Source organism: Rhinolophus hipposideros (genome assembly GCF_964194185.1).
Source record: "Rhinolophus hipposideros genome assembly, contig: SUPER_9_unloc_3, whole genome shotgun sequence".
Lineage (NCBI taxonomy): Eukaryota > Metazoa > Chordata > Mammalia > Chiroptera > Rhinolophidae > Rhinolophus > Rhinolophus hipposideros.
The window spans coordinates 1-18,481 of record NW_027669495.1 but is presented as its reverse complement, the minus strand read 5'-3'; the positions used below and the strand labels follow the sequence as shown (position 1 = coordinate 18,481).

General features: G+C 39.0%; 1 protein-coding gene across 1 annotated transcript in view; it reads left to right on the top strand.

The window, feature by feature from the left end:
• The window catches only part of LOC308502956 (ankyrin repeat domain-containing protein 26-like), a gene marked incomplete at its 3' end in the record, with an annotated part of 46,709 nt that extends 29,912 nt beyond the window's left edge, over positions 1 to 16,797 (top strand). Inside the window, exons 9-11 of the mRNA XM_081080765.1 lie at positions 7,045 to 7,273; positions 15,164 to 15,366; positions 16,572 to 16,797. Coding sequence (XP_080936891.1) covers positions 7,045 to 7,273; positions 15,164 to 15,366; positions 16,572 to 16,797 — 658 coding nt within the window. The remainder of the gene's footprint in view (positions 1 to 7,044; positions 7,274 to 15,163; positions 15,367 to 16,571) is intronic.
• Between the last annotated feature and the right edge of the window lie 1,684 nt (positions 16,798 to 18,481).

The following is an 18,481-nucleotide window of genomic DNA, read 5'->3' as shown; positions in this document are numbered from 1 at the left end:
GAAATATAGCAGAGGGTTAACAACGTAGGGGTGAGGGTAGTATAACCCAAGAAGTGGCTAAAAAGATAAGGTGGTGAGCCTGAGGGGGTGTGTGGAAGACAGAAAGCGCAGAGCCCACGCCCAGCGCCTTGGTCACAGTGTTATATTATAAGCTACAGGCCTGCTGAGCGGTTTCGGTTCAGTCGGATCACCCACCAGGCTCCCTCCTTCTCCCCCAGAGGCTGCTGTTCTACATGACACCTCAGTCCTCAGGGTAATGAGGGCGTTACCCAAGGGCGGGGACAGCAAAGGCTTGAAAATATCTTGGTGGGATTTTTTTTTTAATTAATTTTATTGGGGTGACAATTGTTAGTAAATTTACATAGATTTCAGGTGTACAATTCTGTATTACATCGTCTATAAATCCCATTGCGTGTTCACCACCCAGAGTCAGTTCTCCTTCCATCACCATATATTTGATCCCCTTTACCCTCATCACCCACCCCCCACCCCCTTACCCTCTGGTAACCACTAAATTATTGTCTGTGTCTATGAGTTTTTGTTTCTCATTTGTTTGTCTTGTTCTTTTTGGTTTATATACCACATATCAGTGAAATCATAGGGTTCTCTGCTTTTTCTGTCTGACTTATTTCACTTAGCATTATTCTCTCGAGATCCATCCATGTTGTCACAAATGCTCCTATATCATCTTTCCTTAACGCCGAATAGTATTCCATTGTGTATATGTACCACAACTTCTTTACCCATTCATCTATCAAAGGACATTTTGGTTGTTTCCATGTCTTGGCCACCGTAAACAAAGCTGCAATGAACATTGGAGTACACGTGCCTCTATAGAGAAATGCTTTTATATTTTTGGGGTAGAAACCCAGGAGAGCGATTGCTGGGTCATATGGTAATTCTATTCGTAATTTCTTGAGGAACCTCCACACTGCCTTCCATAGCGGCTGCACCAGTCTGCATTCCCACCAACAGTGTATGAGAGTTCCTTTTTCTCCACAGCCTCTCCAACACTTGTTACTATTTGTTTTGTTGATGAAAGCCATTCTGACTGGGGTGAGGTGATATCTCATTGTGGTTTTCATTTGCATTTCTCTGATGATTAGCGATGTTGAGCATTTCTTCATATGTCTATTTGCCATTTGTATATCCTCTTTGGAAAAATGTCTCTTCAGGTCCTCTGTCCATTTTTCAATTGGGTTGTTTGTTTTTTTGTTGTTGAGTTTCATGAGTTCCTTGTATATTTTGGATATTAGCCCCTTATCAGAGGAACTGTTTGCGAAAATCTTCTCCCATTCAGTTGGTTGCCTCATTATTTTGTCAATAGTTTATTTTGCTGTGCAGAAGCTTTTCAGTTTCATATAATCCCATTTGTTTATTTTAGTTTTTACTTCCATTGCCTTTGGAGTCAAATTCATAAAATGCTCTTTGAACCCAAGGTCCATAAGTTTAGTACCTATGTTTTCTTCAATGCAGTTTATTGTGTCAGGTCTTATGCTTAAGTCTTTGATCCATTTTGAATTAATTTTGGTACATGGTGACAGATAGCAGTCCAGTTTCATTCTTTTGCACGTAGCTATCCAATTCTGCCAGCACCATTTATTGAAGAGGCTGTCTTTTCTCCATTGTATGTTTTTAGCTTCTTTGTCAAAAATTATCTGTCCATATTTATGTGGTTTTATTTCTGGGTTCTCAATTCTATTCCATTGGTCTATGTGTCTGTTTTTCCGCCAATACCAAGCTGTTTTGATTATTGTAGCCCTGTAGTACAAGGAAAAATCAGGGAGTGTGATACCTCCAGTATTGTTCTTTTTTTTTAATATTGCTATGGCTATTCGGGGTCTTTTGTGGTTCCAAACAAATCTGATGATTTTTTGTTCTATTTCTTTAAAAAATGCCATTGGGATTTTAATGGGGATTGCATTAAATCTGTATATGGCTTTGGGTAATATGGCCATTTAAACTATGTTGATTCTTCCAATCCATGAGCACGGAATGTCTTTCCATTTCTTTGTGTCTTCTTCAATTTCTTTCAAAAATGTCTTATAGTTTTCAGCATATAAATCCTTCACATCCTTGGTTAAGTTTATTCCTAGGTATTTTATTCTTTTTGCTGCAATTGCAAAAGGAATTGTTTTTTTCTATCTCTTTTTCTGAGATTTCATTGTTGGTATATAAGAAAGCAATAGACTTTTGTACGTTGATTTTGTAGCCAGCAACTTTACTGTATTCATTGATTGTTTCTAATAGCTTTTCGGTGGAGTCTTTAGGGTTTTCTATATATAGCATCATGTCATCTGCAAAGAGTGACAATTTAACTTCTTCATTCCCAATTTGGATGCCTTTTATTTCTTTCTCTTGCCTGATAGCTCTGGCGAGGACTTCCAACACTATGTTGAAAAGCAGAGGTGATAGGGGACATCCTTGTCGTGTTCCTGAACGTAGAGCAAAGGGCTTCAGCTTTTCACCATTAATTATGAGATTAGCTGAGGGCTTGTCGTATATGGCCTTTATTTTGTTGAGGTATTTTCCTTCTATACCAATTTTAGTAAGTGTTTTAATCATAAATGGATGTTGTATCTTATCAAATGCTTTTTCTGCATCAATTGATAGAATCATATGATTTTTGTCCTTTATTTTGTTTATGTGATGTATCACATTGATGGATTTGCGAATGTTGAACCATCCTTGTGCCCCGGGGATGAACCCCACTTGGTCGTGATGAATAATCTTTTTAATGCATTGTTGTATTCGATTTCCTAGAATTTTGTTTAGCATTTTAGCATCTGTATTCATCAGAGATATAGGTCTGTAGTTTTCTTTTTTTGTGTTGTCCTTACCAGGTTTTGGTATCAGGGTAATGTTGGCCTCATAAAATGAGTTAGGGAGTACTGACTCTTCTTCAATTTTTTGGAAGAGTTTGAGCAGGATTGGTATTAGATCCTCTTTGAAGGTTTGGTAGAATTCACTGGTGAAGCCATCTGGTCCAGGACTTTTGATTTTGGGAAGGTTTTTGATGACTGATTCAATTTCGTTACTGGTGATCGGCCTGTTAAGATTTTCCAGTTCTTCATGATTCAGCCTTGGAAGGCTATATGTTTCTAAGAACTTGTCCATTTCTTCTAAGTTATTAAATTTGGTGGCATATAGTCCTTCATAGTATTCTTGGATAATCCTTTGTATTTCTGTGGTGTCCGCGATAACTTCCCCTTTTTCACTTCTGATTTTGTTAATTAGTGTCTTCTCTCTTTTTATCTTAGTGAGTCTAGCCAAGGGTTTGTCGATTTTGTTAATCTTTTCAAAGAACCAGCTTTTTGTCACATTAATTTTTTCTATTGTCTTTTTGTTCTCTATTTCATTTAGTTCTGCTCTGATTTTTGTTATTTCCTTTCTTCTGCTGACCTTGGGTTTCGCTTGTTCTTCTTTTTCTAGTTTTTTAAGGTGTAACATGAGGTTATTTATTTGGGATTTTTCTTGTTTCTTGAGATAGGCCTGTAATGATATAAATTTCCCTCTTAAAACTGCTTTCGCGGCATCCCAAAAATTTTGGTAGGATGTATTTTCATTGTCATTTGTTTCTATGTATCTTTTGAGCTCTCCTCTAATTTCTTCTTTGACCCAGTCGTTCTTTAATAGTATGTTGTTTAATCTCCATGTATTTGTGTTTTTTCCTGCTTTCTTTTTGCAGTTGATATCCAATTTCAAAGCTTTGTGATCAGAGAATATGCTTGGTATGATTTCAATCTTCTTAAATTTGCTGAGGCTGATTTTGTGTCCCAATATATGGTCTATCCTTCAGAATGTTCCATGTACCCTAGAAAAGAATGTATAGTCTGATGTTTTAGGATGAAGTGCTCTATATATGTCAATGATGTCCAATTCATCTAATGTGTCATTTAGGGCTGCGATTTCGTTATTTATCTTCTGTTTGGATGATCTATCCATAGCTGTCAATGATGTATTTAAGTCCCCTAGTATAATTGTGTTTTGGTCAATTTCTCCCTTTAGTTCTGTTAGTAGTTGCTTGGTATATTTCGGTGCTCCCTGATTGGGGGCATAAATATTGATGACTGTTATGTCTTCTTGTTGTATAGTCCCCTTTACCATTATGAAATGTCCATCTTTGTCTCTTGTTATCTTTTTCACCCTGAAGTCTGTTTCATCGGAAATCATTATGGCTACACCTGATTTTCTCTGGGTACCATTTGCTTGGCGTGTCAATTTCCACCCTTTCACTTTGAGTCTATGCTTGTCCTTGTAGCTGAGATGTGTCTCTTGTAGGCAGCATATGGTTGGGTTTAGTTTTTTGATCCAATCTGCTACTCTGTGTCTCTTTATTGGTGAGTTCAGTCCATTTACATTTAGGGTGATTATTGATATGTGAGGATTTCCTGTCATTCTGTCTTTAGTTTTCTGGTAAGGCTGTGTCTCCATTGTTTCTTTGCCTTTTTGTTGTTGTCTGTTATTTCTGTGTGGTGGTATTCTATGATGTTTCCCTCTGTTTCTTCTTTTATTACAGTATATATTTCAGATTGGATGTTTTTTGAGTGGTTACCCTTGAGTTTATGTAAAAGAAAGTTTGATATTTAGAGTATTCCAGTTTCTTCAGTACGCTTACTTTCTCTATTCCCATATTCCAGTTCAGGCCTTTACGCTCCCCCTTTTTATGTTTCGGTTGCCACAAGTTGTCCCTGTTGATGGTGGTCTAATAGCCTCCTTTAGTATTTCTTGTAGTGCAGGTTGTGTATTAGAAAATTCCCTCAGCTTCTGGATGTCTGGAAAGGTCTTTATTCCTCCTTCATATCTAAAAGAGATCTTTGCTGGATATATTATTCTTGGCTCATGATTTCTCTCTTTCAATAGTTTGAATATTTGGTTCCATTCCCTCCTAGCTTGTAGAGTTTCTGCTGAAAAATCTGATGATAATCTAATGGGCTTTCCTTTGTAAGTTACCGTCTTCTTTTCCCTGGCTGCCTTGAGGATTCTTTCTTTGTCATTGATTTTAGACAGCTTCAATACAATGTGCCTTGGTGAAGGCCTGTTGGGATTGAGGTAATTGGGTGTTCTATTTGCTTCTTGGATTCGAGGATCCAGTTCTGTCCACAACTTTGGGAAGTTCTCATCGACGATTTGTTTGAATATATTCTCTGTTCCCTTCCCTCTTTCTTCTCCTTCTGGTATGCCCATTATTCTTATATTGCTCTTTCTGATGGAGTCAGAAAGTTCTTGTAGAGTTCTTTCATTTCTTTTAAGTCTCAAGTCTCTTTCTTCTTCCCTCTGTGTAAATTCCAGGTTCCTATCTTCGATGTCACTGATTCTTTCCTCCATCTGGTCAACTCTACTACCTAAGCTGGATATTTTATTGTTAATTTCTTCTATTGAGTTCTTAATCTCCAGAAATTCTATTTGGTTCTTTTTCAAGATTTCAATCTCTTTTGTAAAATGTTCATGGTGTTCTTTGATTGTGTTTCTGAGTTCATTAAACTGCCTTTCTGTGTTTTCTTGCATCTCGTTCAGTTTTTTCAGAATTGCGATCTTGAATTCTCTGTCATTTAAATCACAAAGGTCCGTATCTCTAAGTTCCTTTTCTGGAGACTTTTCATTTTCTTTCTGAGCTATCTTGTTGCCTTGGTTATTCATGGCAATCACTGATTTACTATTTCTCTTCCTAGACATCTACAGGAGTGTCTTCTGCAACAGGTTGATAGGTATGCGAAGAGCTTTTGGAGTTCCAAAGCTCTTTGTGCACCAGATTCAGAGCCCGTTTGTTTCAGCAGTTCTGTTTACTCCCGCAGGGATCCGCCCAGATAGGTGGGGCCAGGGGCGGGGTGAGTTGTGAGAGGTGGCCCAGAGCAATGGCGGCGACCACCACCACAGCCAGTCCTGCTTCCACAGCTCCCTCCCCTTTGCCAGAACTAGTTGAGCTGCGAATCTGTGTCTGCGGTCCACAGTTCTCAGAGCAGCAAATATTCTGTCCTTTGATCCGACACTGCTACTTTATCGCTTCTACCACCGGGCTGGTGGGGGCGGGGCGAGCTCTGGGAGGGTAAGGAGGGGGCGGCTAGTCTCCGTGCCTAAGGCTTCCGTTCTCCGCTCGGCAGTGAGGGCTTAAACCACCGATTTCAGCCCTCTTCCCTCAGTCTTTGCTCCGAGGTCTGCCGTGATCGTTGGGTTCAGCGGTTTTGTATGCTGCCCCCTCAGCCCTGTGGGCCGTAAGAGGAGCCCTAGCAGTCCGAGTCCTTCCCTCTCCCGCAGTTGCGGAAGATCCGGGCGCAGCGGGCTCCGAGCACTGAGCTAGGTCTGTGTCCTGCGCCCGCGCGGCTCCGTCTCCGCACTTCTCCTCTCCCTCCTCCCCCGCTCGCGCGATTCACCCACCTGGAGGTGAATTCAGTAGTCGGCCTCTTCGTCTTGCCTGTCTGCTGTGCAAGGAGTCCTTTGTGGAGTTATTGTTGTCCGATTCGTTGTAAATTCCAGGGGAGCGTTACAGAGGCTCACCTCACGCCGCCATTTTTTTTTATCTCCCCCGGGATTTCTAAAAAATTCTAAACTCGTTTGCTATGTATGTCTCATGGCAATCCTCAAGAATCTTATTGGTTCAGCCATTGCAGAAGGCAGCAAGTATTATCTGTGAAGCCGTGGATGTCACTGATAGCCCTTTTCCTCCCCTCCCTACTTTGAATTTCTTCTTAGTCTGGCATCCCCATAGAAACATATGTGCTTGTTTAGGATAATTTGAAACCTATCCTTGTGCATGGTAGGTCTGCCCTGACGCATTTTCAATGTTAAAATGCTGTTTAATGGGGGCCGGCCGGGTGGTGCAGGTGGTTAGAGCTCTATGCTCCTAACTCCGAAGGCTGCCGGTTCGATTCCCACATGGGCCAGTGGGCTCTCAAAAACCAAAAAAAAAATAAAAATAAAAAAAAATTAAAAAAAAATGCTGTTTAATGGGAAATTTCTTTTACTATTTATTATGGCAACTTGAAAAAAATGCAAGTCATTCAGGAAAAATAAAATACTAAGCCTTTGTTCTTACAATCTTCACAGTGCTAATGACACGCTGGCAGAGATGAGAGCCCAGCTTCTCATGAAGACACCACGGAACACTTTACTCAGCCGCGCTCCTGGGAGGCCTGTCCTGCTGCCACCTTGTATTGGAAGGATAAGTGATGGGTTCCTACCTCGAGGAAATCTCGCTCCAAGAGAACAGTCGGTGATTCCTAGGTCAACCCCACAGACTTCTAATAATAATGACACGTTCACCTACTTCATGAAGGTTAGTTATATTATCTTCTTTCCTTTGGGTTTCAGATGTCCGATATAATTCTTGTTCTTAACTTGGTGAGATTCTCAGTTGTTTCATTGACTAATGCACACAATGTGAAAGGCATAATTATGTGTGTTAATGTAGGAAGGAGACAGAAATTTTACAATCTTTTGTAAGTCCCTGCATCTCCCATGTTTTAAGAGCTACCTGTCATTAACTGTATTCAATAAATGTAATTAACTGACACATTTTAAATTTCTGGAAAAGCTGCTTTTCAATTAGATTTTACAAATGAAATGTTATTGCCTAACAACGAATGGTATGCTTTGAGATGCTTTGGCTTACTTCTGCATTGGTTTTAATTTGGCGATGGTTTATAACAATTTTAGTTTTCCTACAGCCCAGTTTTGCCACCCCTAAGCGTAAGTGAATGATTGACATTCACTAACTATAGGTTGATGTTTCTTATTTCCATGAAACCGAGGTAAATCCTTGTTATGAATTCTGCAAACTTGTAACACTGAAAAGATTAATTTGTTCTTTCTAAGTTAAAAGTTGTTCTCTTTGTACATAATAGTACATCCTTAATTTCTATTTTACTTATAGCATTTTTTATTTTGATGAGTTAAAATGTTTTGCTTAAAAAGTAATAATAAAATAAAATATCTTGCTAAGCAACAGTACATTTTCTAAAGAGGTAAATTGAGCAAATATTTGAATTTTTAAAATGAAGTTCACTTATATCTGTACATCTTTTTTTTTAAATGGAGATTTAAGGAGATTAAAAAGAAATAGAAGTTGTAGCTCTAGAATTTTTTTTAATTAGTTTCAGGTGCACAAGACAAGGTAATACTTAGACGTTCATCATTTATTGCCCTCACACTGTGAACCCCTCCTCCCCCATTTCCCCTTCCACTATCCCTCCGACCTTGCACCGAGCCTTCACATTATATATATAAAATTATAGTTGGCATTCATTATTGTTCAGCTTTGGGCGTACAGTAGTACATTGATCAAGCATCTACATCTTCCCTGAGGTGGTCTCCCAGATGGGACCTGTGTCCATCAGATACCCTACAAAATCTTTACAACATTATTGATTACGTTCCCGAAATTATTTTTCAAAAACCCTGAGGCCATTTTGTGGTTACCGACTGTTTTCTAATCCCCTCACCGTCCCCCTTATCCCCCCCCCATCTAACAACCCTCAGCTTTTTCCTCTTTGTCCCCAGAACTGTTTCTGATTAGTTCATTCACTGATTCTTTTCTTTACATTCCGCATATAAGTGAGATCATATGGTACTTGTCTTTCTCTTTCTGACTTATTTCGCTTAACATAATGTTCTCTAGATCCATCCATGTTGTTGCAAATGGTAAGATTTCTTTTTTCTTTATGGCTGCGTAATACTCCAATATCTGTACATTTTGGCATCACTTGAATAATTGATGACTGAGGTGGCAATGATATGGCATCTTTAATAGCAACTTGTTTTCTTTGTGTAATATTGTTATTAAAATGTCCATTTTTAATCTCATTTCTTAAGTTCTTCATTCAGCTCCAGGATTTCTGTTTGGACCTTTTTTATAGTTTTCATATCTTAGATAAAGTACTCCTTCTGTTCGTTAATTTTACTCCTGAATTCGTTGAACTGCCTTGTGAGTTTTCTTGTATCTCATTGAGATTCTTCATGACTGCTGTTTTGAAATCTCGGTCACAGAGATCACAATCTTCATGACTTTGACTTGGTTTCTGGAGAAGTGTCATCTTCTCTCAGTGTTACCATGTCACCTTGGTTGTTCATGCTGCTGGATAGCTTGTTCTTCTGCAGGCTCATTTGAAGTAGTGAACACTTTCTTATTTACGTACATTTTGATTCGAGCAATTCAGCAGCTAGATAATTAGACGTCTCTGTTTTGTTTTTCAGTAGCTGATGCAATAGCACAGTTTCTGTTGTCTCTCACTGGTGCTACTTGAGCCTGGGGGGTCCAGGTGTGGGGGCTTAGCTGTGAGTGTGGGAGTGCTGGCCTGGGTGACCAGGGTGATGGGTGTTGCCGCTGTATCCAGATCACCAGGGAGTCTGGGCACCAGCACCGTGGGAGGGAACAGGAGAAGGGGGTGGTCAGGGAGAGCCTGTCTTGAGTCCACTGAGCCCACCTGGTTCCCCGTGGCCCTGGTAGCACTGTGCTGTGGGTGGAGGCTGGAGAAGTATTTCTGCTGCTGCTACTGGTCTCTGGTGGTGCCAGCACTGCTCTTCCTTCCTTCCTTCCTTCCTTCCTTCTTTCCTTCCTTCCTTCCTTCCTTCCTTCCTTCCTTCCTTCCTTCCTTCCTTCCTTCTTTCCTTCCTTCCTTCCTTCCTTCCTTTCTTTCGTAACAGCTTCAAGGAGATGTAATGAACATAGCATGCAGTTCACTCATTTAAAGTATGCAGAGCAGTGGCTTTTAGTGTATTCAAAGCTTTATGCAGTCATCATCACAATCAGTTTTACAACATTTTCATCACCCTGGAAACTATCTGTGTACTGTTAGCCTTCACCGTGTGCCCGTCTGCCCTTCCCACTCTTCCTAGCCCTAGGGAACCACTAGTGAACTCTCTGCTCCATATTGTGGTTTTGATGTATTTTCTGATGACTAATGATGCTGAGCTATCTTTTCACTTGCTTATTGTCCATTTGTATAACTTCTTTGAAGAACTGATGATTCAATTCCATTGCCCATTAAAATTGATTCGTCTTTTTCTTGTTGAATTGTAATAATTCTTTATATATCCTAGATACAAATCGATTATCAGATATAGGATTTTCAAATATTTCTCCCTCTCATTAGCTTGCCTTTTCAGTTTTTCAATGGTGTCCTTTAAAGCATAGAGTTTTTTTTTTTTATTTTAATGAAGTCCAGTTATCTACTTTTGTTTGGTACTGTCATATCTAAGACACGATTGCCAACTCCAGTCATGAAGACATGAAGCTTCTTCAAAGCTTTTATAGTTTTGGTTTTTACCTTTTGAAATAATTTTATATATGGTATGATGTAGAGGTTTAATTTTTCTTTTGCATGTGGATATCCAGTAGAACCAGTATCGTTAGTTCAAAAGACTGTTCATGCCCAACTGGATTTTTCGGCACCCTTGTCAAAAATCACTTGACTATATATATGAGGGTTAATTTTTGGATCATCTTTTCCAATTTATTGGTCTATAGATCTGTCCTTACGCCATTACCAAATCAAATGTTATGAGAACGCTTCCCCAGTCATCTTGCATATTACCAGATGCCTTATGGAATAATAAAATGTCAATGTAGGTGAATATCTTTAATTCCACTTCTATGGAGATGTTTTGCTTCTGGATGGAGCCTGTGGCCCGCAGACCTTGGTGACCTTATGACATGATGGGATATTAGGCTTACAAAGTCGACTCATTCCTTTTGTTTTCTTCATTCAAAACATTAATCTTTAACCCAGTGCCTCCCTTTCACTCCCATTTCCATCAAATGTCGGTAATAGGATCTGATACTTGGTGGACAACTTTCTTCATTTTGTCTATCTCCTAATCCATAGCCTCTTCCATAGATTTCACTGTCTAGGAAGGAGAAGATGAAACTTGGACCATCTGCTTTCCTCTTTAGAAATCTCTCTAATCCATCATCTTGCAATTGAAAAGTAGATTCTGTTTGACCCGGTTCTTTTCTGAAACACTGGTGCCAGTCTTGTTCTTGGCATAGATCCCACATTCTCAGAAACACATTGAGATGCATAGTTGTACCTTTAGCTTCATATATAATTAATGGAATAAATATTTCACCCATCCAAAGAAAACATTTCAAGAGTACAGCTGTTAAAAATTAGGAAGTAACTAATCAATCAGAAACAAGTAAAAGATTTGTTTGGGGCAGACAGCAGGAAGACCTACACCTGAACACCCAGCTCGCATTGTGGCCCGAGCCTCCCCACAACATGGGGCTGGATTCCAAGGTTCAGATCCTCAGAGACATAACCAACAGGAGTTGTGTTGTCCTTTGTGAAGGAGTCTTGGAATTCACAGGGAATGTCTTTCAACATATTCTGTTCATTAGGAGCCAGTCACTAATGTTGACCCATATTCTAGTGGTTTTATGCAATGAATATTTCAAAATTTACGGACACATTTAAAAACCACCTTGATCTGTCCACTGGCCACAATTCTTTACATTCCCCCCACATGGAAAATACACTCATCCCTACACAATACTCGCCACAGGTCTCAATTTAATGGCATCAGGCTCAGGTTCGAATCTAAGATTTCACCATCTTAGTCTGGTGCAAATGGGGGTGAAGGGCCTGGGTTTTGGTTTCTAGGATAAAGCTCCTTGAGGACAATTCCTTTCAATATGAAAACATGAGAAAGGAAGAGACAAGTTATCTACCACCCACACACCCAACATTCTGCTCGACTGCTGAAGTTTCCCCTGCAGAAATAGAAAGTGGAAGGCACGTTAGTCCATAGCAATTCTGAAATACAGCCTGATGTGTGCTGTCCGTTCTTTGATTAGGACTTAGTCCTAATCATGCCAATGCTTCTCCATGGCCCTTGGCTGTCCCCTGTGAGCTCTTTGTTCTGTCCTTTTCATAAGAAATGACCTGTGCTTGCAGCTCTTCCCTCAGCGTCATTCCTCCACCCAAATGTCTAAGACCCACAGGCCTCCTCTATTTTTCACTCTCTTGGTTTTTATTAGTCCAAGGTAACAAGGTGGTTTTTTGCTACTTGACTATCCTAAAAACTTGGAGTTGCGTGAGAGTTTCTTGGGGTTCGTGCCATTAGAAAAGCCACCGTCATACATCGTTTTGAGATAAGCTCTTGGGCTTCCTGTAGCTGTTGTAGGACCATGCCTATAAAATTCTTTTCCTCTTAAGAGCCTTCCAGGAATTTAAGGCCCCACCTTAACTCTTTCGAAGTCTTGAGGAAGGCTTTACAGTCTTGTCCTCATCCGTAGATCATGTCTTCCTGGGAGCACAGCGAATTTGATCTTCACTCAGAAGCCATTTCTTTATTTTAGCATGATTTGACAACAGGGCATGTGGGAGAGGCTGTAATGGGAAACACATTTGAACACAATAAGTCCTGGTTCCTTTACAGTTCACAGTCTTTCGTTAGCTCATGTATCTCATGGATTTTACTTGGTTACTTCACAGCAAAAGTCCCCTTTCATCCGGATTTCAGACTCATTTTCTTCACTAGCTGAGAAGTCTTTGTGGCCAGCCTCTTTAGGGGCCCGCAAGCCCCCAATAACCGTCTCTTGGAGGCTCTTGTGGGTGTCGTTCTCATTCTTCTCCACATCCTTTCGGGTTCCACCTACCTCCTGGTGGAAAGGCACTCCTACAGGTTTTAGATTGCTTTTCTTTGTGGCTCACACCATTTTGAATATCAGTATCAATGCCAGTTGTTCATTGCTGCTCAAGAAACCAACTCAAAAGCTAGTGGCTCAAAACAGCATCTGTTTTGTTCACCAGTAATGCAGTTGAGTGAAGCTCAGTCAGACTAGCTCATTTCTGTTCCACTTGGCATCAGCTGCGTTGCCATGAAGCTGCGAATGAGAATCATCTAAAGGCTGTTACACACACGTGTAGCAGTTGAAGCGGGGTTTTGGCCGGGATGCCCACTGGGGCCGTCTCAGCGCGAACATCTGTAGGAGGCCTCACTGTGTGTCCTGGGCTTCTTCATCTGCACAACATGGTGGCTGGGTTCTCAGGGCGAGCTTCCCGAGAGAAAGTCAGATGGAACCTATATCACATTTTCTGCCGCAGGCATAGCATTCTCACAGCAGTTCTGCCCTATTCCATGCACTAGAATCCAGTTACTTCCTAAGGCCAGCACATATTAAAAGGGAGGGAATTTCATGGAGAAATGTCAAGAATTTGTAGCCATGTTTTAAAAACACTACATCTATCCAATCACCTCATCTTACAAAATAAGCATTGTATCTACAGGAAAGTAGTTCTACCCAACTCAGTATCACTGAAATTCCAGCAGATTTGTTGTTATTATTGCTGTTTAGGATGTTCTTGTATATTGTGGAAAGAGAGGATTACAAGATAGCATTATCAAATTAAGACACTTTTTTGTTGTTGAAAAAAATGTAGCGATCATCTCACTAAACATCACAGTGTGAGATGTGATTTCTCCTTAACCTTGGGAATCATTTCTTCTTGAAAGCAATTCAAATTACCATGAAACATTTGTAGCTGACGGAGACCTAACTATCTCAAGATGAGTTACTCGTAACTCCCTACAACTTCGTAAGAAATTATGGACAGTTAAAATGGGGAACAGGTGAGAGACTATCAACTCAGAGGTGACTTACAGTGATTTTATAGAAGAAAAACATGAACCAATCATTCAGGAAATCGTAGAAAATCAAGTACAGATGTTGTGTGGCAAAGTTGATGACAATAAAGGATACATTTTTGAGTCTCCTGGTGCTTTTCTCTTTGTTCTCCATTCTGAGTAATTCAAGTTTCCACATTCCAAGGATCTACTATAGTATGGATGACATTTTATGGCAACTGAGTTTATTTCACAAGTTGATACTGGTTTGGGGTTAGACTATTCTCAGTCAACTTCCTTCGTAACCAAATCATACTATCTTACTCATTCAGAATGAGGCTCTCAAAGCAAAACTGGAAACTGCATCTTCAGAATGTCTCCATCTGTGGGGTGGCCAGTTGGCTCCATGGTTAGAGCATCGTGCTGGTTCCAATCCTTGGTAACGAAGGTCGATGGTTCGATTCCCACATGGACCAGTTAGCTACACCCTCCACAACTAGGTTGAAAACAATGGCTGGAGCTTGGAGCTGAGCCCCCAGTGGGCGGCCGGCCAGTTGGTTCAGTGGTTAGAGCGCAGTGCTCATAACACCAAGGTTGCCGGTTCGATTCCCGCATGGGTCAGTGAGCTGTACCCTCCATAACTAGTAGATTGAAGAGAACAATTTGACTTGGAGCTGAGCTGCGCATCCCACAACTAGATTGGAAACTGTTACTTGACAGGGAGTTGATGGGTCCTGGAAAAAACACTGTTCCCCAGTTATAAAAAAAAAATTTGTTTTAAAAAGTTTTTTTATAAAAAGGTATCTATAGCTTATTGAAGAAAATCAATCTTAAACAAGAGTTATTATCTATGAAAGGAGTACAAAAGTCATGTGAAAAAGTGAGAATAAAAAGAGTGGAGATAAAAATTATTAAACCTCAAAATTCATATAGTCACAAATGTGGTAGAAAAGAGTGAAGCAGAACACAGTAAATTCTGGGATATTGAAGACTGAGCAAGACAGGATGTAGTAGAAAAAAATTTTTAAATCTATTTTTACAGGTTAATTCATTAATTTTTAACACGTCTTAATTCATTTTGCTGCAAATTACGTTTTCAATATGCATAGTGTATGTGATTCTTCTACTCCCCTTAATGGCAGTTGTTTTTATTTTATTTTTTTTAGATTTCTGGAACAAAGGTGGTATTTGCTTCTCCTTTTTAATATTTCAGTTCCCATCATTATTGTCACTCAGTTGATGTTTGAGATTTGTTCTTTCTGAAAAATCGTTTGATTTTTAAGACCAATTGATATAAAACGAGACTATTAGGAAATACAGAAAATAAAATGCACCATATTCTTAGATTATTAAGTCATATTGTTCAATTTTTAAAATTTAAAATTGATTCTCTTATTGGAATTGTTAGATGAGATGATTCAAAATATTTTCATGATTCAGATTTATTTTATTCCGTATTGATGATAAATATTTTAAACTTCAGCTTTTTTCACATTTAAATTGCCGTCCAAATCATTGACTTAAAACTAAAGAATACAAATAGACTGTAATTATTCAGTTTATAATTATTTTTAAAATGTATCCTTTCTGTTGGCTTTAGGAACAAGCAGCATCTCAAAAAAACGTACACCCATTAAATGACCATGATGGCGCTTCCCTAAGTGACATGGAACTCAGAATTAAACGTCTGGAATCTGAACTCTCCAAAGTGGAAACTTCTCGTAAAATAGAATTGGAAGAATGTAAACACCTCTACCTAGAGGAATTAAAACTTATCACATCATTGGAAAACAAACTAAACAAGTAAGTCCAAACAAAGTCAGAGAAAATCAATCGAGCTCATTAATTTGCCTCTAAAGTATAATTTTTATCCAGGCAGATTCCCGAGATTGATAGGAAATGAAAGCTTACTAAATAGTATAATTTTGGAAAATGATGTTAGTGAATAAATTACTTTTAAAATGTTAGTTAGTTCAGGACATTTGCATCTCTCTCCATTTTTGGTTTTACATGATTGTATTTCTCCTTCTCGCGGTTTTCATACAGTTAATCTGATCTACCAGTCTTTAAGCAAAGTGTTTTTGAAGCTTTATGATTTAGACAACGCTATTTATTATAAAATTTCTTGTCAGAATTCCCCTAAATAGTTTTTAGTGAGGTAACTATTTATTATAAGATAACAACTTAAACCCAAAGGGTTAAGTACTCCGCATGTTCTGGCACTTGGTACATGTACTGTCTCCATTGTGCTCTGTGTTATTATCTCTAGAGGTCGCTTTCAGACAAGCTCTTCTTTCTAGTCTTTCTGATGTCCACAAAGGCATACATGTGAAATATAGCAGAGGATTAACAACGTAGGGGTGAGGGTAGTATAACCCAAGAAGTGGCTAAAAAGATAAGGTGGTGAGCCTGAGGGGGTGTGTGGAGGCAGGAAGCGCAGAGCCCACGCCCAGCGCCTTGGCCACAGTGTTATATTATAAGCTACAGGCCTGCTGAGCGGTTTCATTCAGTAGGATCACCAACCAGGCTCCCTCCTTCTCCCCCAGAGGCTGTTGTTCTAAATGACACCTCAGTCCTCATGGTAATGAGGGCGTTACCCAAGGGCGGTGACTGCAAAGGCTTGAAAATATCTTGGTGGGATTTTTTAAAAATTCTAAACTCGTTTGCTATGTATGTCTCATGGCAATCTTCAAGAATCTTATTGGTTCAGCCATTGTAGAAGGCAGCAAGTATTATCTGTGAAGCCGTGGATGTCACTGATAGCCCGTTTCCTCCCCTCCCTACTTTGAATTTCTTCTTAGTCTGGTGTCCCCATAGAAACATATGTGCTTGTTTAGGATAATTTGAAACCTATCCTTGTGCATGGTAGGTCTGCCCTGACGCATTTTCAATGTTAAAATGCTGTTTAATGGGAAATTCCTTTTACTATTTATTATGGCAGCTTGAAAAAAATGCAAGTCATTCAGGAAAAATAACATTCAAAGCTTTGTGTCTTACAATCTTCACAGTGCTAATGAAAGACTGGCAGAGGCTAGAACCGATCTTCAGGCAAAGGAACAGCCCAAGGAGTTTCTCAGCACTGCTCTTAGGAGGGGAGTCCTTGAGCCACCATGTGTTGGGAGTTTGAATACTGAGTTACTCCTCAGTGGAAATCCTGCTCCAAGAGAAAATTTGGTGATTCCTAAGTCAACCGCACGGGCTTCAAATGACATCATGGGGTATTACTGTCCCAAGGTTAGTTATATTAGCTTCTTTCCCTTGCGTTTCAGATTTCTTTCTTTTTTATTTCTTTGATATAATATTGTTTTGTTTTGTCTTATATATTCATTGGGGTGATATTGGTTAGTGAAATCATATGGGTTTCAAGTGTACATTTCCATAATACATCTTGTATATATTTCACTGTGTGTTCACCATCCCGAGTCAGTTCTCCTTCCATCGCCATGTATTTGACCCCCTTTTCCCTCTTCTACCTCTCTCTCTCCCCCCTCACCCACTAAGTGTTGTCTGTGTCTATGAGTTTTTGTTTCTTTGTTTGTCGTTGATGAAATTTTGAGTTGTTTCATTGACTAATGCACACGAAGTAAAAGGCATAATATGTGTGCTAATATGCATAGAAAGGAGATAGAAATTTTACAGTCTTTTTTTAAGTCCCTAGAGCTCTCATGTGTTGAGTTATTTATTATTATTTAATAAATGTAACTAAAGTGATACATTTAAAATGCTTGAAAATTTGCCTTTAAATTTTATTACAGATGTTAAATATCATTGCCTAATAACCAATGGTATGCTTTGAGATGCTTTGGCTTCTTAATTGGTTTTAGTTGGAGATGATTCATAAAAATTTTAAAGTTTTGTGCATCCCAGTTTTTCTTCCCCTAAGTGTAAGTGAATGATGGCTGGCCAAACACCTAACCACAAATGGATGTTTATTATTAAATGAAACAGATATAATCCTTTTTATTAATTCGGCAAACTTATAATACTGCAGAAAGATTAGTCTCTGTTTTTATGGTTAATGTTATCTTCTAACAAGAGAGTATATCCTTAATTTTTATTTTATTCATAGCACTATCTATTTCAGTGTTTTAAAATGAGTTGCTTCACAGTTGTACATATTCTAAATAGGGACATTAAGCAAATAATTGAATTTTTAAAATGAAGTTCACTTATGTCTATATGTCTTGACAGCATTTGGGTAATTGATGAATAAGGTGGCAGTGCTAGGGAGTCTTTAAATCACAACTCGTTTTCTTCGTGTGACGTGGTTGTTAAAAATACTCATTCTTGAGTTCTTGACCAGCAGGAGTTCTGTTCGGTTCTGTTTCATAGTTTCCATCTCTTTGATAAAGTTCTCCTCCGGGTCATTAATTTTACTCCTGAACTCATTGAACTGCCTTGTGAGTGTTGTTATATCTCAGTGACATTCTTCATGCTGTTACTTTGTTTTGTTTTACCCTCCAAAATGTTTATTACATTTAAGCAACGTGGAGAATACAGGAAGGAAAGCACAAATCATCTGCTCGGAACAATTGGTCTAATTTATATGCAGCATACAATATAGAAAATTAGTTTAAAACGGTTAGTGGAGGTCAAATTGAGGAGGGCTTTAAGTGAGTTTGATTTTTTTTCTCTAGGCAGCAGTAGGCATAAAAAGGATAATGAAATAATAATTCTTTCATGGGGGAGTATATAATATGTGGCAGAGAGTCTGTTATCTCCTTTGTATTTGAAAAATTAAGTGAAGTATAATGTATGTCGTTAGTTTCAGGTGAACAAGCTTTCCCTGGTTCGTGCTAATCTTTGGCCCTAGAAGTAAATACTGTATGTCTTTTGACTATTGACATATAGTATTTTATATAATATAGTATATAATATACTCAGCTTCTTGCTGGGGCTACAGCTGAAAATAGCTCAG